Below are 26,862 nucleotides of genomic sequence, written 5' to 3' on the forward strand. Positions count from 1 at the left end.
TAAAAATTTATTTATTAAAAAAATTAAATATTTCAATTTTCAAAACATTAATTATATATATTTTCATAAAGTTTTAACATTTAAGACTTTTAAAATAGCTAAAGTTTTTTTTTAAAAAAAAAAAACATTTTTCTTATGGTTATAAGATCAAACCCATATGACTTTTTTGTGTGGAAACTTTTGACACTTTGATTAAAGAATTTGTTTATCATTCCTCAAGCCTTTTTTTTAATAATTATAATTAAACACCAATAGTTCAAGATAGAAAATAAAATAAAATCTATAACAAAAGTTGTACTCAATTGTTTTTCTTCTCTTTTACACAAAAGTAGTACTCAATTGTTTTTCTTCTCTTTTATTTTGGTATTCTTCTCTTATGATTATGGTTATTGTGTAGGACATACTATACTCCATGATCAAATCAATCACTTTCCTAACATCCTCTCTCTTTATCACTCACAAGAGAAAACAAAATAAAAAGAAAAAAATAATTAGTTCCACAACAAATCTCTCTTTAGTTGCTGAGTGCAATAACTCTCCACATCACAAAACACCTCTATAAATACCACCCAAACCGCACCAAATTCAAGACACTAAAAAACCCATTTCCCCATTCTAACGCTCCCTTTCAAAACCAAGAAAAATTCTAAACCCTTTCATCAACTTCACTCTCACTCTTTCAACTAAAAAAAATGGAGGAAGCACTCAACCGTCTCAATGGAACAACGCCTCCAACAATCCAAGAACCTGACACAAAAAAATCCACCAACAAAAGAACCTCACGTGATAACACCGCCTCCGCTGCTGGCGGAGGCGGTGCACTCCGCTACCGCGGAGTTCGCCGCAGACCATGGGGCCGCTATGCAGCTGAGATAAGAGACCCTCAGTCCAAAGAACGCCGCTGGCTTGGAACCTTCGACACTGCTGAAGAAGCAGCATGTGCCTATGACTGTGCTGCACGTGCCATGAGAGGTCTCAAAGCTCGTACAAACTTTGTTTACCCTACTTCTCCTCCTCCTAACACTACTTTTCCTTCTTTCAACTTCCCTAAACATTCTCAAGCTTTTGAAAAAACCTCTACAAATAACCGCCACGTGGCTTCTTGTGGTTGGTCTGAACCACATGGTGTTGATTTTACTCATCAAAGAAACCCTTCAACTTCTTCACTTGACATGCTTCTGTTTCGTGAATTTATCAACTCTTCAAATTCCAACTCTTCTTCTGCTCATAATCACTTTCATGATAACTTTCCTTATTCTTACAACAAAAGTAGTACTAGCTCTGGTTCTGGTTTTGTTGCTGGTTGTTGTATGGCAAATTCTTGCGGAGGGGGTGCAAATAGCAATCATCAAAACACCGGTGTAGATGGGAATAATGGTTCAAAAATTTCAACTGATGAAGATTTTGAGTTTTTTCCTAAAGAATCATCTGATTCTGGATTGTTGGAAGAGATTGTGAATAGGTTTTTGCCAAAACCTAAACAAGAGATTAAGACAGAAATTCTACCAAAGACAACTTTCTGTGACACTTTTGTTCCTAATGCACCTGTGTTTGATCACACGTTAGGAAAAAGTGTTACCAAGAACGAATTTTCAGGTGTTGGGTTTGATCAAAATGGTTTCAATATGCAGCAGTTTGAGAATTTTCACAATGGGTATAATGGATCTTTTCAGTCTCTACCTCTTGGAAATGAACAAATAATGGTGAATCATACTGAGAATTCTGTTATTCAGTATCAAGAGCTTCTTAATGCTTTTGCACTTAGGATGCAAAATGCTTAATTAGTTAGTAGTTAATTGGGATTAATATTACAAGTTCAGTATCTATAGGTTAATTCTATATATATCTTGTTGATTCAGTTTCTGTTGAATTTTTAGGGTTTTGATGTTTCTAGGTTAAACTATGTTACTACTATGTACTTTTGGTTCTAGCTACTATGTTCTGAAAAGCAATATTGGATAATCTTGTAACAGTCTTATTATAAATATATTATGAATGCTTTTGGGCAAGCATTGTTTTTACCTTTTCTTCTACTTTATGCCTTGTTTTTGTTTTCTGTTCTGAAAATGGATAGTTGATGAAAAGGGCTTAATGAGAAAGACAAACTCTGAGGGTAAAGTGAGTTTCTTGCTTTGTCTTCAGTTGCTAAAATAATCATGACTTATATGTGGTTGACCTTGGAACTAGAAAATACCACTTTTTTCTCATGCTTTGTTTAATTGGAGAATGTACATATTGGTCTGGTTTGAGACGAGTAATGCCTTGTTGTATTGTCGTTTTCTTCTTTGAATTGTTGTGGAATTTATAAAGTTAGCAACAAAAAAAATTGAACCAAATTGTATATGGGGAAAAGTGTAGAATAGAAGCTGCAGGGTGAGGATTTTTAGTTAAACGACGAAACAACATGCAGGATGTGAGGATTTTTAGTTACTATACTTGTATGTATATTTGTGTTGTGGCTCAAAGAATAAAAAAAATTCAATACTAAGAAGAATGAAAAATTGGTTCTACTATTGGTTGTGCAAGTGCAAGTGTTTGTTTCAGAGTAGCAGAGGATTGTTTGGTTGATTTCATCATCAACTTGGTGCTACCTAGGCCTATCTATGCCCATATGGGCCAAGTTGTCTCATACTTTGATCACAAAGAATAATAGACCCATAAACATTTATGTTGATTAACATTTATAACTAGTTCATGTGTATGTGTACCTTTTACTTTGCATAAAAATTTGTCTTTGTTTAATGTTACTTAATTGACTGATCACACTGGCTACTATGGTAGGAGGATCAGAAACGAGGTTTATTCAGTTGATCTTAAGTTGGGACACTTGGATTTGGTGTCCAAGGAGGCATCAACTAGTCAGAGGAGGAAATTGATGAATATGTTTGGTGAATTCAACAAAACTACGTTATATTGACACCTATAATTTTGTGAAGTTTTAAAGAAGTGTTTTTTTTATCAAAATTACATTGTCAATTTAAACATATATGTACATGTTTGGACCGATGGTGAAATCGGCTAAACTACACTATATTGATGCCATGACTTTGTGAAGTTTCTAAGAATAGTTTTTCTTTTATATCAAAATTACAATGTCAATCCAAACATATATGTACATTGAGTTCAAAAATCAACAAATTTCATCCCTAATCAAAAGTATAATGTGAGAAAGTAGAAATAATTTTGATGGATTATAGGGTAATTAATGGTTATATTGAATCTTGTTTATTGTACTACTTTCTCACATGCTTTGACTTGATTTAGATTAGTATTATATTATTGAAGTAAAACGAGTTTAAGACTACGTTATAATAATGTAATTAAAATGATTTATGTTTGAATGTATTAATGTAAAAATATGTTTAACAATAAATTTAAGGTTGTGGCTGCCAGGAAAAATCGCAACATCTCTTTGTCCGATGTGATATCTTTGGCGGCTTGTGGCATCGTATTTACAAGTGGCTCGACATTTCTTTCATATCTCTAGAGCTGGTTCGTGACAATCTTCATCAGTTTGGTAATTTAGCGGGATTACCGCAGTTTACTCACTTTTTTCTTCAGCTGATCTGACATGCTTGTGTCTGGCTCATTTGAAAGGAAAGAAACAACATGATTTTTAATCACAAAACCAAGGACGTGGTTATTTTGTTGGACAGTGTTAAGTTAACGTCTTTTTTATGGTTGAAAGCTAATAAGCTTACTTCTGCCTTCAGTTACATTGACTAGTGGCGAGACCCTATTCTATGTATGGGTGTTAGAGACTAGCTCTCTTTTAATTATTTCGTTTGTTGTGCTTTTTTCATTGGCATCAGACACTTAACTTTATATCTTTGTAGAGTGATTCTTTCTGCACACCTTGTGCGAGTTGAATCTCTCTTGGTGTTTAATATAATCTCATTTTGATTTCTTAAAAAAAATAAAAATAAATTTAAGGCTAAAAATAAAGTGTAGAAGTCAAAAACTACAAAGCAATTGTTTGTTTTAGCGATGATATCATGCGATTGAGCAAAAGCTAGGATTTCTAGCCTCTTAAAATCACGGAGAGACCACATTGGAATGCGAAAAAAGCATACTCACTCCGTTTCAAAATGAATGTCGTTTAAGGTTTTTTGCACACATATTAAGAAATGCATTAATTAAAAGAAAGAAGGATGTTATTTTATCAAATTATCATAAACAACTACTGGTTTATTTTTCATTAAAGAAAAAATAATACTTTGGAAGTAGTGTATATAGTATTAATTGAATGGTACAAATTGAAAAGAAAAAATTATTATTGCATTAGAAACCTAAAATGACATTTATTTTAATACAATTTTTTTTTTTTGCTAAAACGACACTTATTTTGAAGATGAAGGAGTACAAATTTTTTTAACTTTGTAGATTCAATTCTATAAACCAAATCGATTCTCATGTAAATGCCTCCAACATGATAAATTCAATTTTACAGCCTTTAAATAAGTTTTGATCCCTCCAATATTAAAATGGAAAGTGAGCTGGAGTACTTTAAAACACAATTTAATTACTTGGGAGAAACTTAATGTAGCACCATGAAGAAGGCATATGTTTCCTCACGTAACATTGATATTGGCAGATGACAACTAATAATAATTGGCATTTCAAAATTGCGTATGCTAGAATTTGAAACTTGAAAGAACTTGGCTATATGTTGAACCTCCATTTATGATATGAGAGTTGCCTTAAATTCTTGTGCAAAAGATATTTCCTACTTCCCACAATATATATAATCTCATTATAAAAAGGTCAAGCTAACAAGTGTCTCTAGACACTTTTTAAGTGTAATTTGTTAAAGAATTAAATTTAGAAAGAAACGACAATTTTATATTCAAAACAATCTTTTTCAACTTTTAAAAGTTAGAGTACATAAGTTTTAAAATATTTCCTTTTTTTAATTCTTTCACAGGTGTCAATGAGACACTTGTTTGCATTACTCCCTAGTAAAAAAAAAAAAATGGTAAGGACACGTTTCAAACTAATGTTTGAATTTCGTTTAAAGATATATTCATATTTATTATCTGACATGTTTTAAATAAAATTATTCTAACATAAAGGAATCCATGAGAAACTAAAAAAACATAGCCATGCTTATTAATTTATTCATTTAGAAACAGCCGATATTTAGTAGTTTCCAATTCAGTCTAGTGAGTATTTAAAAATGTCTCTTGTTTTATAAAAATGTGACCCAATCTCAAATTTTCACATTTATCATAAAAATATCTATACAAGTAATCTATTAAACTCGTAAAAAAAAGAAGGTAATCTATATTAAAAACTATACTCTCCACACACACACACACACACATATATATATATATATATATAGTGGTATTTATATTTACATCATGAGTGGCGTTTTATTGACTATAAATTCACATCAACAAAATAATTACATTGTTTGCACATTTTGGTTTGGGAAGAAAAGAATAATGGGTGTCTTAATGACATGCGCTAAGAAACCAAAAAGGTTTTTAAATATGTTTTTTTTCCTTCACAAATGTTTTTTTCTTTCTTTCTAAAGAAGTTGTAATAATGAAAATAAAGAGAAAACTATACTAAAAGAAAATAATGGGAAAACTAATACTATGAACACAATATTAACACAATATTAATGAAAATAAAGAGAAAACTATACTAAAAGAAAATAATGGGAAAACTAATACTATGAACACAATATTAACCCCTCATGGAGATATTTTTTTTATATAAATAAAAATGCAAGGTGATTAGTTTAACATTTTCCTATTATTTCACCCTCCCTTAAAACAGATTCCGATCTATATGACTATTATTAGTATTATGCATGTGTAATAAGGATGCGTATCAAAAGTCAAAACTATAATGTAAAAATAATAATTGCTACTACATAAACTATTAGTATTGGGCAGAATTTGTTCCTACCACTTCCGGCAAAAACTAACAAGAGAAGTCCTTAATTAAATTAAAGAGAAATAATTATGCTTGGTTATATAGAGAGCATTAGAGCAAGTACACAAGAGTAAAGGACAATTAAGGTCCTAACTATCCTATACATAGAGCTTTCCATGACTTCATGATCATCATATTCATATGTACTTATATAAGGAGTATGTTCATGTTACCACGTACTCATTTTTAGCCTAATTAATTGATTCATAGTAGTGATTAGTAACATAGGCTATGGGTCCATCTGGAATTTGCATAATTTGTCTAATTTTGTCTCTTCTTACTTCCATCCATATTTTGTCTCTTCTTACTCGTAAGTTCCTACTACTATTACTACCCAACTATATTTTAATGTCAACGCACGGTACTATACGTAATGTGCCGAAACTGAATAAAAGCTTGCATATGGGTTGCTAGAACAATCGACATCTTATTCTAACTAGGACTTTATCATCTAGATCAATAATAATTTAAAGTAGTAAACAACTTGATCACTACCTCTAAAATTTAGATATGTGATTAGATTTTTGATCCGTGCTCCGTTCGGGTTTATTGTAAAAGGATTGACATATGAATAATAAAATGCAATATATAATTGGTAACGGTGAAAAAAAATAACACGTGATAATCCATAGTAGACAAAATAAAACACTTCATAAAATATATGAAATCTGAAAATATTATAAAAGAAAATTCGGTAATCATATCAATAATTCGGTAAAAGAAATATGAAATTTTTAGTACATTGGCATGTAGTTTCATCACACATTGCAAAATACTTCCTCATATACGACATTAGACGTTACATTGGTATCTTCACCATCTTCATCAGCGATCAATATCTTTAGTCCTTCTCTGGATGTAACTTTTGAAACAGCAACATACAACTGTCCGTGAGAAAATACAGGTGTTGGTAGATATACAACAACATGTTTAAGCGACTACCCTTGACTTTTGTTAATTGTCATTGCAAATGATACATTCAAAGGAAATTGTCTTCGTTGAAACTTAAAGGGAATCCTTACATTTGAAGGCGATATAGATAGTCTGGATACAAAAACCTGATCACCAACATTACTTCCGGAAATGACCCTCCCCTCAATGACGTATCTTCCCATCCTAGTGATAACCAATCTGGTTCCATTGCATAATCCATATCGTGTATCTATATTTCTCAACAACATCACTGGAACACCAACCTTTAACCTTAATTTGTGATTAGGCAGTCCATAAGCAGTGATGGTGTTGAGGAATTCAGGTGTATGAACATCGTCAATATGATCATCGTTTAAGTTACGATGAATAGGTGAATCATAACTCAAATAAACCTTCTCCCCACCTAGAACCATGTCCAACATATAGTCGTTGATCTTCTCGACTATGAAATTTTTTGTTGTTAATATAGCTCTATTTTGAAAGTAACAAATGTCACTCATGCTCTCCAAGATGTTAGGATACATGCTTTCAACAATAGCAGCAAGAGGATCTCCTGCGCTTTCAATGAGAAAATCTGACGGAAGAGCAATGGTGTTGTCCACTTCATTGTCTTCCCCTATTCGTCCATCGCCTAAACTTAAAACCCATTCTGAAAATTTTCTTTTTGCTTCAATGTCTAATACCGACGCACCAAACAAAAGCCTCATGTTCTTAGTCAAGGTAAGAACCTCACAATAACTCCATAGTTTTGAAGAATTGATAGTAGCGTGAACGATTTCTGGTCTTGTGCCTTTAGGAATTACATGTAATATCTGCCTAAAATCTCCACCAAATACAACGACTTTACCTCCAAAAGGGATGTATTTGTTTCTCTTGTCCACCTCCTTCCTAACGTCTCTAAAAGAACGATCAAGTGCTTCAAAGTAAAATTTGTGCATCATCGGAGCCTCGTCCCATATTACTAATCTTGCTTGGACTACCAACTGAGCCAACGGGGTATTAGGTTTGACATTACACGTGGAGTATTCATCGATAATAAAGGGAAGGCCAAATCTCGAATGTGCGGTTCTACCTCCTGGTATTAATAATGCAGTTATACCACTTGAAGCAACTATTAACACTATTTCCCCTCTTAACCGTATCGCAGCCGGTAAAGGCAACATGATAGGAATGAAATAAAGACATGAAATTGGTTAAAAAAAAAAGTGTACAAAATATTGTAAAAAAAAAAGGCATGAAATTAATGCAATGAATTTTTCTAGTATTGTGTACAAAATACTGTCAAAAAAAGGCAAGAGGATAACAAAAAAAAAGGGCAAGAGGATATGAATGAAATTGGTGCGATGCATTTTTTTAGTATTAAATAAGTGTATAAAATATTTCCTTAAAAATGAAAGTGTACAAAAAATTGTAAAAAATAAAGTATAAAATAGAAGACATTAAACGTGATCATTGATATGCTCATAGTTTCTAGAACAAACGCGCAACATCAAATAAATGTAGAAAATATTTCCTTAAAAAAAAAGGCAAGACGATAGGAATGAAATTGATGCGATGCATTTTTTTTAAATGGAATTTGTTAGGTTAAATAATTGCAAACATAATAAAGCAAATGACTGAAAAAAAAATTAAGTTAAATTACTGCAGACCTAACAAAATTAATAAATAACTAAGGATAAACAAGTGATTGAGAATAAGCTTCCACGAAGAGGAATCGTTGATAAACTTTATTTATCTTTATGATCAAACTTTGAATTACCGGCGTCCTCATTCCGTACAAACCAGAGGGTTAACATGTAGACATGAGATCAATGAATTGTAATCGGTTGAAATTTTAAAATGTAGAAATTATTTTGACCCGATAATTCGTTGAATACTACTACATAATTTTAGAGATTAGCCAATTCAATGAACAATCTACTGTATGAAAATTCAGAGGATGTAAACTCTAAATCTTCCAACAATATCGATTACTTTAAGGTCTTGTTAACGAGTGCTTTCAGGATATTCTTTAAGCATTTTACTTTAAGAAATTGTCCACTAAAAAAGGTCAATTGTTTCAATTTCAAATGCATTAAATACAATAATTTTCATATAATATTAATATTTAAAGGTCTTAAAGAGTACTCCGGAAGCACTTGTTAACATTTCCCTTACTTTAATACTACACCGGTCACAATTTATAGGATATTTTTTTTAACATATATTATAAAACATAGGTAGTGTATTTAGATACACAAAATAAATTATTTAATAGAATTTATAAGAGATATATTTTTTAAAAATAATAAATTTTTCTATTAATTTGAAATGAGAGTTACATTTGTTGACAATAAAAATCAATCTTTTGTAAAATTATATTGTTGGTCCCTTAATTTAATTTCATGCGACGATAATATTAATTTAGTCATTTATCTTTTTCAAATGTCATTTCGGTCATTTTGATATGTTTGTATTTGAATTTTCAATCTTTAAATCTTAGATTCATATACATACATAGATGAATGACTATGTATTTGAAGGGGTAGCACTTGGGTGATATAGAATTGATGATATTGGTGACTTTGACGAATCACAATGTCACAATCCTTGTGAAAGAGAGAAAAAAAGCACTTGTAATATTGTGGTTAGTCAATGTCACCAATTTTATGTCAATCAAGTGCTACCCATATTTGAAGATATGACCGAGAGCTCACATGAAATTAAAAGGGACCACAAAAATAATTTCACTAGTTCTTTTTCATCTTTCTAATGTTTTGCTTATAGTTATAGTAATTAGGATCAAGTGGATTAAGGATAGTATCAAAAAGTTTTTTTTAAGAAGGTAAATTAGTTCATTTAAATTGATTACAATGAAGATGAGGTGGCATTTAGGGTGGATCAATGGAATACTTTCCCACCATGGCCCAATTAGTATTTAACCATGAGATCAACTAAAGAGTATAGCTTTATCATAGACCCGCTACATTGGATAGTTTTTTCCACACTATCTTCAACAACACACCCTTCATCTTCAACCTTTCACCATCGACACTGTGCCCTTCACCTGTTTCCGCCGACTGCTTTATCACAGCTTACAACCACTTGTCGTCTCCCATCTAAACTTATTTCCTCTTTATATGTGACTGTTGTGTTGTGTTTGCAGTTTAATGCGTAAAGTTCAATCTTAATCCTTAAAATTATTCTATTATAGTTTAATGCGTAAAGTTCAATTTTGAGTTTTTAATGGGTTAAACATGAATTGAGGCATAAACAGACCAAATTTTATATGGGATAAACATACCCATTGACACCCACCTATGATATACCTAAGATAGAAGGCTAATCAGCGATGGTAACAAGAAAAGCCTTTGCACCCCTACGACGACGAAACTATTATGAGTCGGAACAACAACGGCGACATAAAGATAAGTAGAACAGTGTCGAAATCTGGATCTGAAAATCCCATTTCCCGTCTCTTTGCTTCTTTTTTCACACTATTATCTTTTGGGGATTACAATTTTGGATGAATTTCACGTTATTTTATTTTATTTTAAGAAAATTAAATCAACAATAAAGAAACACATACAATGGAAGAAGGATAGTTGGAAAAGTGGGTTTGATGTTGGTGGTGGTGATAGATGAGTGGGGTATGGAGGAGAGAGAATGGAGGTAGAAGATAGTGTAAAGAAAAATAGAGTGTAAGTGAGTCTATGATAAAACAATGTACTTTAGTTGATCCAATCGTTAAATACCATTGAACCATGGTGGGAAAGTATTCTATTGACCCACCCTAAATGCCACCTGAAGATGATTAAATCTGAGATTCTGAAAATAGTATCATAAAAGTATTAAGGACACATTAACTCAATTTTTGAGTAAAATTGATGAGTTTCACAGATTTCTGTACGGATTATTCCCAAACAGTCTTTTAGAAGATCATATTCTTCGATCTTATTATTATTGTTGTTATGTTTTCATTTTATCCCACAGCTTCGATTTGATTTCTCAAGTAGCTTTTTTTCTTGAAAACTATTATGCAAAATACATGCTAAGAATCTTATTTAGGCCTAAAACATTATGTTAAACTTTGTGAAAAATTCATTGTTTTAAAAATTGGACTAAACCAAAAGATTTTAGTTTGTTGGTTGGTTTGATCTCGGCTGCACGATGCCACAATTTTGTTGAACCATATTGAATTGATTAAATCGTTGTTGGTTCAACAGTGGTATCAGAGCCGTGGTTAGGCTTAGTGGGGAGCGGGAACAGGATTCTAGTGTGGATCATGCTAGTGATGTGGATGATTCATACTTGAGGGGGAGATTGTTGGATAATCAAGTGTAAGGGATTATGTCCCACATCGACTAGGAATGGAGGAAACAAAGGATATATAAGAGAGGGAACCCATAAGCTCATTGCCTTAAAGTTTTGGGTAAGATAAGGTTTTGGAAGTTTGTCCCATTGCCGCTCCTGGGGCTCCCCGGATTCCCCAACAGTGGTATCAAATACAATTTCTCAATCCGTCTTCTATATGCTCAAATTTGTTAAAATGCATGCTTTCCATTGTGTATTTTTGTGTCAAAATACATTAATAGAAAGCACACTTATGGTAAATCCCCGGTGTTTTTTGGGAGCGAATTAAGAGTTGCAAGGTATATTGAACCTAGGTTCTTTCTTTTAGCTTGTGCTGAGACAATTTCTCAATCCGTCTTCTATATGCTCAAATTTGTTAAAATGCATGCTTTCCATTGTGTATTTTTGTGTCAAAATACATTAATAGAAAGCACACTTATGGTAAATCCCCGGTGTTTTTTGGGAGCGTATTAAGAAATTATCATCGAAGCAAACTACACTTCTCGATTCTTTCTGTCCCTAGTTGCACTTAAGTCCATCGGTAGCTCACACTATTTTTTATGAGAAAACAAAGGTTTACACATCTTTTTGACACCACAAAAAAGGAAATTTGTAGAAAACAAATATACTAATTAATATGTATTTTTTAAATAATTATATCATGTGCATTTTTTCCAGTTGAAAGGTTTCCCTTGGAATCTGTATTGGTTTCTTGCAAACCAGATTGTGCTAAAGATGTTGATGATTGCAGAAAGGATTACAGTCTTGCACTGAGGGGACCATGATCTGTCACAAAGGGTCCATATGTCTTTTAAGGATTGAAAATGAAGGTTGCAATCTACAATTGATGCTAGCCAACACCAAAGTTTAAAAGCAAAACTGCATTCAAAGAAAAGATGAAAAGTTGTTTCAGTGGTGACAGAACAAAGGGAACACATTGATGGAAGGTTGCATCCTCTTTCCATGAGTTTTTCATCTGTTGGAACTTTGTCATGCATTAATCTCCAAGCTAGCAGAGATTTGAATGGAGGAATATCCTTGCACCAAATTGTAGAGGCCCAATGTTTCTTCGGAACAGGGTGTTTCTTGAAAGAATATGCATCTTTTAAGGTTAGCTTTCCATTAGAAACATGCTTCCAAATCAGTTGATCTTCAGTGTCATCAACTCACAACTAACTCTAGTTGAAAAATGGTTACAAGTAGTTAGTTTGTTAACTAACTTCCTCCAAAAGTAATCTATATACTCTCACTTATCATTACGGTTTAATAATATCTACAAGTAGTAGATACATTATGAAAATCAAGCATTAATTTGAATTTAATTTTTTTGCAATCATAGTACAATTTTGCACATATCCAAATGATTTTAGAAAATAACATTATAAAATTTAAATGATTAAATTTGATCATTGCATAAAAATTAAACTACATTATTTATTTTCTAACATGGCAACTCAAAGACTTCTTTCACAATCCTCCTTGTTCCTTCTTGGTTGAAGAATTCTTCAAGAAACTTAGAGAAATGATAATTTCTGTACTTGGGAGGGTGTTCTTCATCTATCAATTCATGAATTGGTCCAATTATTGTCTCTGGGTTTGGTCCATAAAACATCGCCATCGAAATTCGTGGTTGCACATTGTTGGTCACAGCTCTGTGAAGTACACTTTTATATCTTCCATTACTTAGAACCTACGTATAAATTAAAAAAATAATAAAATTATATTTCACATTTTCTATTTGTTTCACGTTATCTCACAAATTTGTATAAAATTTTACATTGTTATTTAAATAGACCAGGGCTAGTAAATGAATAATTTGAGTTTAAGAACTGTATATCAATTAGATTTTACTAAGATGTCAATTTGTGATTGTTTAAGATACCACCCAAAAGAAAAAACATTCTTTTACACACTTTTTAATAGAATTTTTTTATTGGTTAAAATTCATACGAATTTCATATAAATTTAATAAAATTCAAATGACTATTAATCAATAAAAATGAGTGTATTGAAAAAATGTGTTTTTCTTTTAAGAGCAACAAACTAATTTCATTTCCAAACTCAAAATGTTTGTACTAGAGGATTGGCTCATATCAAAGATTTTGGGACTAGCATAAAGCTTTGATGCCCTTGCAAGGGTATCAGCAACCAAAGTTGTTTTTTGCCTATTGTAACTAATCCAATAATTTTCTTTACAAAAATGTGACATAAAACCATAACATAATTGAGACTTCTCATCAATCACACCGCTTTGCAATGTAGTTCAATGGAGATTCTTTGGATACTCAAATCTTGTAACCAAATGTGAGTTAAAAAAATGTTTGATAGCATTTTCAGTTACTATATCTAGAATTTATGACTTGGTTGACCGGTGGATTAGACTAGTAGGACACATACAAGTTAGATGGTGTGTTGAGTTCGTACCTTGTCCTGAGTCAAGTAATAATATCATTTTTTACTACCAAAATTGATGTAATTTTTTACTACCAAAACATGTGAAACTGTATAGGAAAAGCTCACCAATGACACATACCTCAATTTGATCAGCTAAATTGATGACAAAAGCATTGGGAATACAAGGAATAGAAATCCATTTCCCATCTTTGTTAACTTGAAGACCAGATACTTCTGATTGCAAAAGAACTGTGAGAGCATTAAGATCAGTATGTTCATTGAGACCCATGGTCAATTCTGGATCAGGACATGGTGGATAGAAATTTGATTGTGCTCTTTGTCTAGGCTGCTCACCCAACTTCTTCAACAAACAATCCTCCTCTAAGCCAAGCCCTATTGATATCAAACTCAAAAGCCTTCTCACCAATGAACCAACCTCTTTTGCATATTCAGTGAAAGCCTCTCTGTGAAAAGTAAAAGTATAATGAAGAGTGTGTTTGGTTTTACGGTGTAAAATTGATTTTGACATTTAAATCGATTCTGATTTAAAGTGAGTTAAATGTAGAATGATTTATGCATTTATCTTAAACTAAGTTTTTTTAGTAAAATATGTTTAAAAGTGAGTAGAACTAACAAATTCAATGTTTAAAACCAATTCTAGTGACAAAAGTTCTAAATTATAGATTCAAATTAAAATCATACACCTCTAGAATCAATTTTAGAATCTTCAAAAATAAAATCAAGTATAGACTAAATATACTAGCTTAAGATCAAGTTTTTCTAACAAAATGTTTGTGACCAATATTTGGTTCTTGATCCACAAATCAAGAACTTTGACTGTGATTCTCTGCAATATAAAAGGATCCGATGCATTATATCGGTCAACCACATTTTCTTTTATCATTTTGCTCACCTGTATTGAGTCCCAATTTTTTCTGGTAAAAGCTGAATGATATCATCAATAGGATACCATGGATGAGCAAAACATTCACTCCACAACTTAACCTTTTCTCCACCATCCACTTGAAGGTAATAATTGAACAACCTTACATTCTTGGTATTATCTGTTGATGAAAGATGTTCTCTTTCCTCTGGTGCCAACTCAAAGAAGTTGGTAATTGCTTTCATCATTTTAGTGCAAACTTGGTCAGGAACACCATGGTTCACAATTTGGAAGAAACCAAATTCTTCACAAGCCTTTGAAATCTTGTGAATCACTTCCAAGGATGAAGGGTTGTTGCCATCACAATAACTTAGATCAATTATGGGAATTGAGTCTAAATATTTAACCTCTGAAAGGTGTGGTCTTTTGTGTTCTGGGAGGATAAAATTAGGAGTTAAGGAAAGGGGAGAAGATTCATTGGCTAATTGGAAAGACTCCATCTTGTGTAAGAAAATTTGAGATTGAAGGAAATTGAACAAACAAAAAATATATATGACATGTAATTAAACCTATTCTTTTTTTATTAACAGTGTGCACATTTTTACTAACAGATTAATGATTAAGTATTAAGTATTAATATTGTTATTGATTGATTACTGGTCTTGATTAAATTACATATGCTATTGACCAAATTTATATATCATTTGCTTATGAAAGATTGTATCAATTATAATAATGTTTAAAAAGTATTTTTATAAACATAGTCAACGAGAAGAAAACAACTAGGTTAAGTAAAATGCAAGACACAACCACCAGCCAACCAGAATTGACCAGAAGGAAAGTAGACTTTTCACTCTTTCCAGTCTTATTTATTTATTTATTTTATGTTTGTGATAACTAAGTTAGTTATTTAAATTTGGTGGGAGGTTAAAAAAAGTTTCAATGTAAATATAAAACGCAATCGACCATTAACAACTGAATCTGCTAGTTAAAAAGGGTTCCCAATTCTTGTAATATTCTAATCAAGTTTTCAATTCAACAGTTATGCAAATAGCTGCTACTCAAGCATCCTAATCATGTTTGAGGTTGATAACCCCTATTATTTTGAAAAGGATTATAAGCACAAACCATTACTTTTATCTATTAATTCATCTCTTTCTTAAAGTGCAAGTAGGAGGTGAGGTGGCATCAGGCACCAATATGACAGAAACACACATGTCTATTCTTAATAAATCCCTAAAATGCATATGAAAGTTATGTGAGCCAAGTTCATTTTCTCAGTTTGAGAATTTCCAAATTACAAACATATAATGTTGATTGTCAAATGAAAACCAAAGCAGCTACCAAATAACAAGGCACATTTAGATAAATGCAATACACTATTGTGATCATCACAGTAATGGAGGAAGAATCAAAACCGCACTAATTTTCGAAAAGCAGTTTGTAACCATCTGGATTGTGATTTGTGTTGTGAATGTATTCATATATACTTCACACATGTTCCAAATGCAGACCACTATTAACTGTTCAGCGTTAGCAAAAATCATTTGACTCTCCATTCCATAGCTAAAATGTAAACTCCCATCAACATGAAAGCAATAAGCCAAAACAACTAAAATTTATCTTCAAGGAGCATCAATTGCAAAGTAAAAAGACTAAAATAATTTGAATAGACATGTATGTTTCTGTCATATTAATCGTTTCCAAAAAAAGTATCAGCTCAGTTTTTTTGTAGACTTAACGTCCAAAACTAAAGTCACGGGCCACAATGACTATCAGATTTATGTTTGAATAGACAAAATAAAGTTTGAGGCTATTTTATGTTTTCTCTTGAGCCAGAGACTAGTCTGGCAGAGAGGTACATATTAGCCAAAGAGTCGTCTGCCCTATTTATTTATTTTCTAACGTGGCAACTCAAAGGTTTCTTTCACGATCCTCCTTGTTCCTTTATGGTTGAAGACTTCTTCAAGAAACTTAGAGAAACGATAACTTCTGTACTTGGGAGGGTGTTCATCATCTATTAATTCATGAATTGGCTCAATTATTGTCTCTGGGTTTGGCCCGAAAAACATTGCCATCGACATTCGTGGATGCACATTATTTGTGGCAGCTCTGTGAATTACACTTTTGTATCTTCCATTGCTTAGAACCTGCATATAATGTTAAAAAATTACATTTCACACTTTCTATTTGTTTCACGTTATCTCTCAAATTTCTATAAATTTTTACAGTTATTTAAATAGACCAGGGCTACTAAATGAATCATCTGAGTTTAAGAACTGTGTACCAAAAGTGTTAAGCGATTTAACAATCATCCAATTATATTTTACACAGATGTCAATTTGCTATTGTTTAAGATATTACCCAAAAGTGTAGATGCGAATGTGTTGAAAAAATGTGAGTTTTTCTTTTGACAGTAACAAGCTTACTTCTTTTCCAAACACAAAATGTTTGAACTAGAGGATAGGCTCAAATCAAGGATTTTGGGACTAGCTTAAAGCTTTGATGCCCTTACAAGGGTATGAGCAACAAAATTTGATTGTTGCCTAAAAAAACTAATCCTATAATTTTGTGGGACTTGATTATAGAGTTGAACATTAGAGAAAGTGTTGGTATATCTAGGATTTATGACTTGGTTGACCAATGACACATACCTCAATTTGATCAGCTAAATTGATGACAAAAGCATTGGGAATACAAGGAACAGAAATCCATTTTCCATCTTTGTTAACTTGAAGACCAGATACTTCTGATTGCAATAGGACTGTGATAGCATTGAGATCAGTATGTTCAAGCAGTCCCATGGTCAATTCTGGATCAGGACATGGTGGATAGAAATTTGCTTGTGCTCTTTGTCTAGGCTGCTCACCCAACTTCTTCAACAAACAGTCCTCCTCTAAGCCAAGCCCTATTGATATCAAACTCAAAAGCCTTCTCACCAATGAACCAACCTCCTTTGCATATTCGGTGAAAGCCTCTCTGTGAAAAGCAAAAGTATTAGTGCGTGTTTGGTTATGCGGTGCAAAATTGATTTTGAATGAATGTATTTTAATTGATTCTAATTAAATATGAGCTAAATGTAAAATGATTTATGTTTGGATATGTTTATACAAAATTGAGTGTTCTTTTTAAAGTAAAATATAGTTATAAGCGAGTAGAACTAACAAATTCAATCTCTAAAATCAATTATAGTGACTAACAAATTCAAAGTGAGTGGATACATCTAAACACGTCAAAATCAATGGTATACTTCTATAATCAATTTTAGATTCTTCAAAAATAAAATCAAGCGTAGACTAAATATACTAGCATCAGATCAACTATTTCTAAAAAATGTCCGTGACCGCGAACACCGTTGAGATTGTGCCAACCACATTTGATTGTGATTCTCCGCAAAATCAAAGGATGTGATGCACTCTATTGGTCACATTGACAGCATCTAGTTTATCATTTTGTTGAACTAAATTTATAATTTTCCTCACCTGTATTGATTCCCAATTTTTTCTGGTAAAAGCTGAATGATATCATCAATAGGATACCATTGATGAGCAAAACATTCACTCCATAACTTCACCTTTTCTTCACCTTCAACTTGAAGGTAATAATTGATCAACCTTACATTCTTGGTAGGATCTGTTGAGGACAGATGTTCTCTTTCTTCTGGTGGCAACTCAAAAAGACTTGAAATTGCTTTCATCATTTTAGTGCAAACTTTGTTAGGGACACCATGGTTCACAATTTGGAAGAAACCAAATTCCTCACAAGCCTTTGAAATCTTGTGAACCACTTCCATGGATGAAGGGTTTTTGTCATCATAGTGACTTAAATCAATTATTGGTATTGAGTCTAAAAAAGTAACCTCTGAAAGGCGTGGTCTTTTGTGTTTTGGAAGGATAAAATCTTGAGTTAAGGAAAGTGGAGAAGACTCATTGGCTAATTGGAAAGACTTCATCTTGTGTAGGAAAATTTGGAGATTGAAGGGAACTGAACAAACAAAGGGAATATTGTATACTCACTAAAAATTTACATATTATTTGCATAAGTATATAATACTAATTGCTCTAAAAAAAAAAAAGTATATAATACTAATTATATACTAATTATTTACACAATATGTATATTTTTACATATTATTTGCATAAGTATATAATACTAATTATTTACACAATCAACAATTTACAACCAAATCTACTAGTTCCTACAAAAATTTAAACTGAATCTAGTTAGAAAAATTGAGAATGATAATTAACACATGGGAATCTTTTGCTTCAGCGATGATAATTAACGACGGGCAACGGTCATCTAGACAAGTTAGCGTGTGGACGATTAAAACGAAGGGTAATAGTCATCTTGATTGGAAGGAGTAGCCACAATAGTCTCTGAATATATCAAATTTTTAAAATATCCGTTAATTATTATACATTCTGTTAATCAAAATGAACATTTGCATTAAAAGGTTCGTTAATATCGTCATATCAGTCGTTCAATATCTCACTTATTGTAGTTTCAATACCTATAAATATTTACTTTTTTTTGAGGGACAATAAATATTTACTTATTATCATATCATATAAAAGAGAGTTATTATTTTGACTAACCAATACATAAGTAAAAAACTTTTAAATTTTTTGATATATTGAAGCTCATCAAATTGATCACAGCGAAAAGGAGATCTCTGCTCAACGTATCCGGTCAAGGTACAACCCCGCATACCTCCACTAGCCTTTTAAGCAATCATTTTTGTCAAAAATAAGTCCCTGTTCATCGATATACCTTTCATAGGCGATTGGGGCTCAACTGGAAAATTGTTGTTCACACATTAAAGAAAGTTAAAACATACTAGGAAAATTACTGAGCCATTAAATCGATGATTTTCTGGTGTTTCTTAGCTTTCCTTAGAGCGGGAACAACAATTTTCCAACATATATCATCAATTCAATCCAATAATAGTAGATATATTATTAAAAATCCAACATAATTTGGATTTAATTTCTATACAATCATAGTGCAAAATAATTTTACATATATATTCAAGTAATTTTAGAAAATTTATAACATTTAAATGGTTAGATTTGTGTAAAACGTATTTGCACCATCAATACATACAATTTAAATTACATTATTTAAATTATAATGTGGCAAGTCAAAGACTTAATTCAACATACTCTTTGTTCCGTGGCAGTAGAATTCTTCAACGAAATCAGAAAAGCGATAATTTCTATACTTTTGAGGGTGTTCTTCATCTATCAATTCCTGAATAGGACCAATTATCGTGTCCGAGTTTGGCCCATAAAACATTGCCATGGACATTCGTGAATGCACCTTGTTGGTTACAGCTCTGTGGAGTACACTTTTGTATCTTCCATTGCTTAGAACCTACATATAAAGTATAAAAATAATTACATTTCACACTTTTTGTTTTTGTTTCACGTTACCTCTCAAATTTATTAAAAGCTTATATTGTTATTTAAAAGATTAAATATATTTTTGGTCCTTATAAATATATAAACTTTTTATTTTATTTAAAAAACTTCTTCAACTTTTCGACGTTATAGAAGTTTTTGCTCCTATGGCTAGATGGGATACAATAAGAGCTATGCTAGCTGTTGCAGCATGCAAAGGATGAAATGTTTATCAGCTAGATGTTAAAAGTGTTTTTCTTCATGCAGAGCTGGTTGAAGATATGTATGTGGAGCTACCTTTAGGTTATCAGAATGATGATACAAGCGAGGTATGCAAACTAAAGAAAGCTATGTATGGTATGAGACGTACACTAAGACATAATCTTACTTTATTCAAGAAAAATTTATGAAATGCTCTCATGAACACACCTTATTTGTTAAGAATGAATCTGGAGGGAAACTGTTAATTGTTAGCCGGTATATGGATGATCTCATATATACTGAAAATGATGTTACTGTGTTTGAAACTTTCAAGCATTCTATAAAGGGAAAGTTTGCTATGACAGATTTGGGAAATATGAGATATTTTCTTGGAGTAGAAGTTAAGCAAGATGATCAAGGAATTTTCATCGGTCAAAGCAAGTATGCTACTAAAATATTGACAAGGCTTGGTATGGAAAATTGCAATATGGTGTATAGCCCTATAGTCATTGGTAGAAAACTAGTGAAGGATGAAACTGAGAAGGCTGTGGATGCAATCAAGTATAAGCAGATGGTTGGATGCTTGATGTAATTACTTGCTACAAGACATGATCTTACATATTCAGTCTGTCTAATATTGCTAGGTAAATGGAAAGACCTACATATAAATGCATTTATCATCTGTAAAGAGAATTTTAAGATACTTGAAAGGAATTGTCAATTTTGAAGTTCTGTACAAAAGTAAAGAGAACGTTAGCTTGACTCGATGGTCTGACTCAGATAATACAGGAGATACATATGACAGAAAAGAGCACTTCATGGTATGTGTACATGGTGGGAAATGGAGCTATATCCTGGTCATCTATGAAGAAGCCAATTGTGACTCTTTCTACTACTGAAGCTGAATTTGTTGCAGCAGCTTCTTGCTCATGTTAGGGCATTTGGTTAAGAAGGATAACGAGCCATATAGGAGAGGGTCAAGAGATCGAGCACAGCTGTGTATTGTGATAATAGTTCCTCTATAAAGTTGTCTACGAACCCTGTGATGCATGTAAGATGCAAGCACATAGATGTGAGATTTCATTTTCTTGAAGACTTGACTAAAGATGGAGTAATTGAATTGATGCACTACAGTTCACAAGATCAAGTGACATATATCATGCTAAAGCCTTTGAAACTGAAAACTTTGTTGAAGGCTGGAATGTCCATTAGGGTTGAAATTAAATTTATTTTAGGGACAGTTGTATAAGGCCATTATTGCCACTAAATAGTAATATAACAAAAAATATATCATTGATTTAATTTTCTATCAAAACATGTGAAAATGTATAGAAAAAACACACCAAAGGCACATACCTCAATTTGATCAGCTAGATTGATGACAAAAGCATTGGGAATACAAGGAATAGAAATCCATTTTCCATCTTTGTTAACTTGAAGACCAGAAACTTCTGATTGCAATAGGACTGTGAGAGCATTGATATCAGTATGTTCAGTGAGACCCATAGTCAACTCTGGATTTGAACATGGTGGATAGAAATTTGCCTGTGCTCTTTGTCTAGGTTGCTCACCCAACTTCTTCAACAAGAAATCTTCCTCTAAGCCAAGCCCAATTGATATCAAACTCAAAAGCCTTCTCACCAATGAACTAATCTCCTTTGCATATTCGGTGAAAGCCTCCCTAAGAAAAGCATAAGTATAAATATGTATTTGGTTTTGCCGTTTTATATCATTCCAATTATACCATTAAACATGATTTTCTATAATAACAATGTTATTTGGTATACTTATAATTTTAATCAAATTCAAATTCAAAATTTTATTTAAAATATCGTTTATAATTCGTATACGTTAGCGCAATAAAAAAAACAAACGTGATTTTTCTCACCTGTATTGGGTCCCAATATTTTCTGGTAGAAGAGAAATGATATCATCCATAGGATACCATGGATGAACAAAATTTTCACTCCACAACTTCACCGTTTCTCCACCATCTACTCGAAGTAAATAATTGACCAATCTTACATTCTTGGTATGATCTGTTGATGAAAGATGTTTTCTTTCCTCTGGTGCCAACTCAAAGAAGTTTGTAATTGCTTTCATCATTTTAGTGCAAACTTGGTCAGGAACACCATGGTTCACAATTTGGAAGAAACCAAATTCCTCACATGCCTTTGAAATCTTGTGAACCACATCCAAGTGACTTAAATCAATTATTGGTATAGAGTCTGAAAAAGTAACCTCTGAAAGGTGTGGTCTTTTGTGTTCTGGGAGGATAAAATCTGGAGTTAAGGAAACTGGAGAAGACTCATTGGCAAATTGGAAAGATTTCATCTTGTAAGAAAATTTGAGAATGAAGTTCAGTCAACATACAAAGGGAATACCAGAATACATACATGTACTGGCATCATCCTTATTTATTTCTATTAACCATATGCACATTTTTGTATTGATCAATTATTAATATAGTTACACACGCTATTGACTTAAAATTTATATATCATTTGCTTAGGTAAGGTTATACCATTCTAATATTGTTTAAACAATTTTTTATATACATTGCCAGCGAGTTTATAGTAACATGCAGGACACCACCACTGATTAAAAGGAAAGAGAGAATTATTAGAGTAGTAAACCTATTCACACTTTCTAGTCTTATTTATTTACTTTATGTTTGTGATAACTAAGAGAGTTATTTAATTTTGGTGAGAGGATGAAAAAGGTTTCAATGTAAATATAAAACTCAATTGACCATTCACAGCAGAATCTATTAGTTTAAACCTAAGACGAAAGAGTAAATAATAAGTTCGTAGAGAAACTCAACAAAGAGTACATGTATATATCTCAACCTTTGTAGCATCGACACTTATTAAAGGAGAATCTAATGTCCCGCACCGACATATGTGGTTACATACATTCAATAATTCCATGTTCTGAAATTATTATTGGTTGGTATCGATGTATCAATGTCAGTGATGTGTGCAGTATTCGTGTATGTGTCGGTATTTCATAGATCACAGCTGTTGCTCCATCCATGTGTCTCTAGGAGCTTTTCTAACGCCGAAATACTCTACAACGCTTTCAGAAACCCCAGCAACATTACTCAATAATGAGGTTCCCCATGCCAGCCAACCTGTCTGTGCTTGCTGATTTTGAGTTTCAGCCATGTTTTTCTGTCGCTCTTCATCAATGTGTTCAAGCCACCGCTTAGCCATGAATTCCTTCATCGCCTCAACTCCTTGATTTAAAACCTCTAACGGCGGAACAATGATAGGATTCTGATCCAGGTTCAGCTTTGTTAGCTTTTCAAGCCTGCAAAACGCGTAAGGCAAAGCTCGGATCTGGTTGTTGCTTAAGTCTAGCTCCTTTAAGTTAACCAGACCACCAACTGTTTCAGGAAGTTGCGTCATGTCATTGAAATTACTACTGATGTTTAGATATTCAAGATTTGTTAACTTCCCAATGGATTGAGGTAAGCCATGAAGTTCATTGAAGTGAACATCAAGATATCTGAGAGATTTCATTTCTCCAATGGATAGAGGAAGGAATCGTATCTTATTCAAATGGATCGAGAGCTTCTCGAGGTTAACGAGTCCATAGGCGATGTTTGTTGGCAAACACATTAAGTTGTTAAAGCTTACATCCAATTCAACTAGCGACCTACAATTTGCATTGAAAATAAACTTAACAGAAGCAACAAAATAAGAGAAACAAAAGTGCTGCGAATATCAATATCAAGTCTAGGGAAATTCAGTTTTCAAAACTACAAGAACCTGCAAAGAGAAATGGATTCAGGAAGAGTAGTTAGCTTGTTCCCTGACAGATTAAGGACTTTTAGATTGACTAGCAATCCAATACAATCTGGTAGAGACGGTAAAAGATTCGATGACATATCAAGCTCTGCAAGCTTTTGTAGTCCTGTTATTGAATCAGGAATCACCTGTTTTGAGGGCAATGAAATTGTTCAGTTACAAGATAGAATGAATAAAACTATAATCATTTTAAATGTAATGCTCAAGAATAAATGAATAATAGAGCCGGCACAGTTCCATTTTTCCTTTCTTATTTCATATATAAAAATGTATTAAAGTTTGATGAAATCCAGATACTTCATTTGCATGGTTGTTCCAATTCTACTACACTGCACTATAGAGCTATAGCGCTGCTAAAATTGCTATTTGACGACGCTTTGTACTAAACAGCGTATACTAATTTGTTTAAATTCAGCAGCTATGTTGATAGAGCCTATTTGGATCATAGTCACATTATTTGTGACACTAGCAAGGAACCGCAAACCAGTTCGCGGTTCTTTCACAAACCGGTTTGCAGAAAATTCGCACTGAACTGGGTTCCCAACGAACCAGCCTTTTATGTGCTAGAATAAATGAAAAATAAATAATTAAACTAATTTCATTTGTAATGTAAAAATGACTTTTCACACCCCAACGAATTGCGTATTATGTGACTATGATTTGGGTTGACTTATTTATATACTGACATAGGCAAGCAGTTGAAAACCATTCGTGAGAGCTTATAGAAACAGCTTACCACATGTGTTCATAAATTGTTTTCAACTTATTTTCATAAGTTCTCAGGATAACTTATGAAAACAGCTTATATAAAAATTAAAAATAGTTTTGCTATATTTTATTTTTGTTAAAGAAATAGCATATATATATATACAGTTACACACTTATACTGATTAGCACTTAATTAAGTTGTTCTGTATTCAAAAGAGTTTATATGCTATTTGACAACACTGATCATATACATACAAAACTCCATAAAGGTTTAACACATAAATAGAGAAAAATAGATAATAGAACTTAGAAGAGAATGAATACCTGTAACTGATTATTAGCAAAATTAATCACAACCAAACCCTTCATCTTCTCAACCCCCTCAGGGAAAATCCTCAACTTCATCCCAGAAAAATCAACTTTCTCAACAACCTCACCCTCTTCACCTTTCCTCAACAACCCACCAACCCCTTCATTTACATCCTCATCACCAACCTCTTCCTTCATCTTCTCCACAAAAACACCATAACCCTCCACCAGCTTCTCCTCAGCAACCCTCAACTGCTTCACACACTGATCATGCATATCCTCCACCCTCAACAAAGCCTGGTAGACGTGAACATCAACGTCGCGAGAAGCAGCGACGGAAGAAGGGTTAGGGCGAGGACCGAGGGTGGTAAGAAAAGAGAGAGTTTGTGTGATGTTGAGGTTGGTGATGAGGTGTGTGAGTGAAGGTATGAGTTTGGAGTTGGTTAAATGAGGGAAGTTGGTTAAGAGGTTTTGATGGAGCTGTGGTGGGAGAGGTGGGTGGGTTTGAGGGTGGAGATGGTTTAAGAGAAAGCATAGAATGGGAAAATCGTTTGGGTTTGGGTTAGGATCCATTGAAGAAAGAAAGAGTGAAGGTGTGTTGTTTTATGAAGTGAAGTGGTGTTTGGTTTCGTTCGACTAATATGGAGGGAGAATTGAATTGGTCGTTGAAGTAGGTAGGGGGGCACTAGTCAACCTTGTTACATGACTAATTCTACATGGTTCAATATACAATTGAGTAAAAAACTTTGAAAATCCTTGTCAAATGAAAAGAAAATTGTAATTAGCTAAGGAATTTATTTGTTTGTTTTTAATATAGAAAATTTTTAGAGTGAAAGAATGATGTCCTCCTGACCTAATGTGAGCAATTACATTAAGGTTCAAAGAATATTTACAAATATATTTATTTAAAAATAATAAATAGTTTTAAAGTATATAAAAGTTTCTTGCATTCATCTCTTCTAATATATATTGACAAAATATTTAACCTTCAGGAAACAATTTATATATATATAAATATATATTAAAAGGGGAAAAATTATATATTTAGAGCTTCATGAAAATCGTATTTTAAAGCATTTAATTGGAGTTGAATTTAACAAAAATTGTTAAGACTCTCATAAAATAGTGAACCAATTTTGGATCATGATGAAGAGAGGTACTCACATTAAATCATTTAATGTCTCATACCCTTAAATAGAAAACCTTGGGTAGAAAGAATTTATAGAAAACGAAAAAAAAATATATATATATTTTAGAGTAGACCTTTATTTTATGTTGTGTATTGGTGGATTTATTAGATAGACAATAGATAATACTCCGATAATAAGCGAGTCTTTTATTCATTTTGCACATATTTAGAAGAAATGTATAAGTGAAAGAGAGATAAAAAATAGTTTTGAGTTTCTTGTCAAATATTGAGGCATTCCACATTATCATAAATGTAAGTATAATATATTGAATTGAGAGTAATGAAAATGATATTAATTATAGTTATAATTGGAAAAAAAGTAATTAATATTGTATTGAAAAGTGAAATGAATCTTTTGAGATAATTTTTTTATTTTTTATTTTTACAAATGACTCAGTTATTTTGAGATGGATGGAGTAGCTCTCTATTATTGGACGAATGTATTTTTTAACACAATACATGCATTTGCATGTTGGAATTTTGCGAGAGAACCCTTTGAAATTTTGGGTTAGAATATGATGTTCAAGCTCATTTGTCTTATTGCTGTTAACAAAATCTGATGATTGATCTTAGTGATGCTCTCCCGAATGTCCCAACAAGACAGAAAGAAGTCTTCAAGAAAATAAAAAACAAAAAAAGAAAAACGGTTTCCCCCTTTCATTTTGATGCAAAAATGTTGGTTCCTTCGAAGGTTTATTGAGGCCATAATATATCAAACTTACCCACGGTTCAATCATGGGTAAAACGAATAAT

General features: G+C 32.4%; 5 protein-coding genes across 7 annotated transcripts; 1 reads left to right on the forward strand and 4 right to left on the reverse strand.

The window, feature by feature from the left end:
• The first annotated feature begins 576 nt into the window (after positions 1-576).
• LOC11405834 (ethylene-responsive transcription factor ESR2) lies at positions 577-2,019 on the forward strand. The gene has a single exon (XM_003613058.3). It carries the CDS (start codon positions 693-695, stop codon positions 1,779-1,781), a length of 1,089 nt encoding a protein of 362 aa, XP_003613106.1. The 5' UTR covers positions 577-692; the 3' UTR covers positions 1,782-2,019.
• A 4,865-nt stretch (positions 2,020-6,884) lies between these two features.
• LOC11405835 (ATP-dependent DNA helicase PIF1) lies at positions 6,885-8,042 on the reverse strand. Its single transcript, XM_024784751.1, has one exon. It carries the CDS (start codon positions 8,040-8,042, stop codon positions 6,885-6,887), a length of 1,158 nt encoding a protein of 385 aa, XP_024640519.1.
• A 4,425-nt stretch (positions 8,043-12,467) lies between these two features.
• Positions 12,468-18,518, reverse strand: LOC11413494 (protein DMR6-LIKE OXYGENASE 1). Of its 3 annotated transcripts, none has more exons than XM_024784691.2 (3): positions 17,971-18,518; positions 17,143-17,467; positions 12,468-12,901 (listed from the first exon to the last, which is right to left on the reverse strand). In XM_024784691.2, exons 1-3 carry the CDS (start codon positions 18,438-18,440, stop codon positions 12,653-12,655), a joined length of 1,044 nt encoding a protein of 347 aa, XP_024640459.1. In that variant the 5' UTR covers positions 18,441-18,518; the 3' UTR covers positions 12,468-12,652. The 3 variants fall into 3 exon arrangements, with proteins under 3 accessions (XP_024640459.1, XP_003613110.1, XP_024640458.1); XM_003613062.3 differs by lacking the exons at positions 17,143-17,467; positions 17,971-18,518 and adding exons at positions 13,745-14,069; positions 14,519-15,077 and having other exon boundaries at positions 12,499-12,901; XM_024784690.2 differs by lacking the exon at positions 12,468-12,901 and adding an exon at positions 15,830-16,638.
• A 976-nt stretch (positions 18,519-19,494) lies between these two features.
• On the reverse strand, positions 19,495-22,731 carry LOC11407874 (protein DMR6-LIKE OXYGENASE 2). The gene is made up of 3 exons (XM_024784692.2): positions 21,980-22,731; positions 21,448-21,772; positions 19,495-19,864 (listed from the first exon to the last, which is right to left on the reverse strand). Exons 1-3 carry the CDS (start codon positions 22,423-22,425, stop codon positions 19,640-19,642), a joined length of 996 nt encoding a protein of 331 aa, XP_024640460.1. The 5' UTR covers positions 22,426-22,731; the 3' UTR covers positions 19,495-19,639.
• A 149-nt stretch (positions 22,732-22,880) lies between these two features.
• Positions 22,881-25,569, reverse strand: LOC11409435 (plant intracellular Ras-group-related LRR protein 3). The gene is made up of 3 exons (XM_003613065.4): positions 24,936-25,569; positions 23,865-24,031; positions 22,881-23,751 (listed from the first exon to the last, which is right to left on the reverse strand). Exons 1-3 carry the CDS (start codon positions 25,491-25,493, stop codon positions 23,106-23,108), a joined length of 1,371 nt encoding a protein of 456 aa, XP_003613113.1. The 5' UTR covers positions 25,494-25,569; the 3' UTR covers positions 22,881-23,105.
• Positions 25,570-26,862: the final 1,293 nt, after the last annotated feature.

Source organism: Medicago truncatula, chromosome 5 (assembly GCF_003473485.1).
Source record: "Medicago truncatula cultivar Jemalong A17 chromosome 5, MtrunA17r5.0-ANR, whole genome shotgun sequence".
Taxonomy (NCBI): Eukaryota; Viridiplantae; Streptophyta; class Magnoliopsida; order Fabales; family Fabaceae; genus Medicago; species Medicago truncatula.

Excerpts from the sequence above, each read along its gene's own strand:
- LOC11407874 (XM_024784692.2), bottom strand. The coding sequence starts at position 22,425 with ATGAAATCTTTCCAATTTGCCAATGAGTCTTCTCCAGTTTCCTTAACT. Across the intron at positions 21,773-21,979 it reads AATATTGGGACCCAATACAG|GGAGGCTTTCACCGAATATG; the intron begins GTGAGAAAAATC and ends TGCTTTTCTTAG. Across the intron at positions 19,865-21,447 it reads ATCTAGCTGATCAAATTGAG|GTTCTAAGCAATGGAAGATA; the intron begins GTATGTGCCTTT and ends CTTTATATGTAG.
- LOC11409435 (XM_003613065.4), bottom strand. The coding sequence starts at position 25,493 with ATGGATCCTAACCCAAACCCAAACGATTTTCCCATTCTATGCTTTCTC. Across the intron at positions 24,032-24,935 it reads TTGCTAATAATCAGTTACAG|GTGATTCCTGATTCAATAAC; the intron begins GTATTCATTCTC and ends CCCTCAAAACAG. Across the intron at positions 23,752-23,864 it reads GAATCCATTTCTCTTTGCAG|GTCGCTAGTTGAATTGGATG; the intron begins GTTCTTGTAGTT and ends TGCAAATTGTAG.
- LOC11405834 (XM_003613058.3), top strand. The coding sequence starts at position 693 with ATGGAGGAAGCACTCAACCGTCTCAATGGAACAACGCCTCCAACAATC.
- LOC11405835 (XM_024784751.1), bottom strand. The coding sequence starts at position 8,042 with ATGTTGCCTTTACCGGCTGCGATACGGTTAAGAGGGGAAATAGTGTTA.
- LOC11413494 (XM_024784691.2), bottom strand. The coding sequence starts at position 18,440 with ATGAAGTCTTTCCAATTAGCCAATGAGTCTTCTCCACTTTCCTTAACT. Across the intron at positions 17,468-17,970 it reads AAAATTGGGAATCAATACAG|AGAGGCTTTCACCGAATATG; the intron begins GTGAGGAAAATT and ends TGCTTTTCACAG. Across the intron at positions 12,902-17,142 it reads ATTTAGCTGATCAAATTGAG|GTTCTAAGTAATGGAAGATA; the intron begins GTATGTGTCATT and ends ATTTATACGTAG.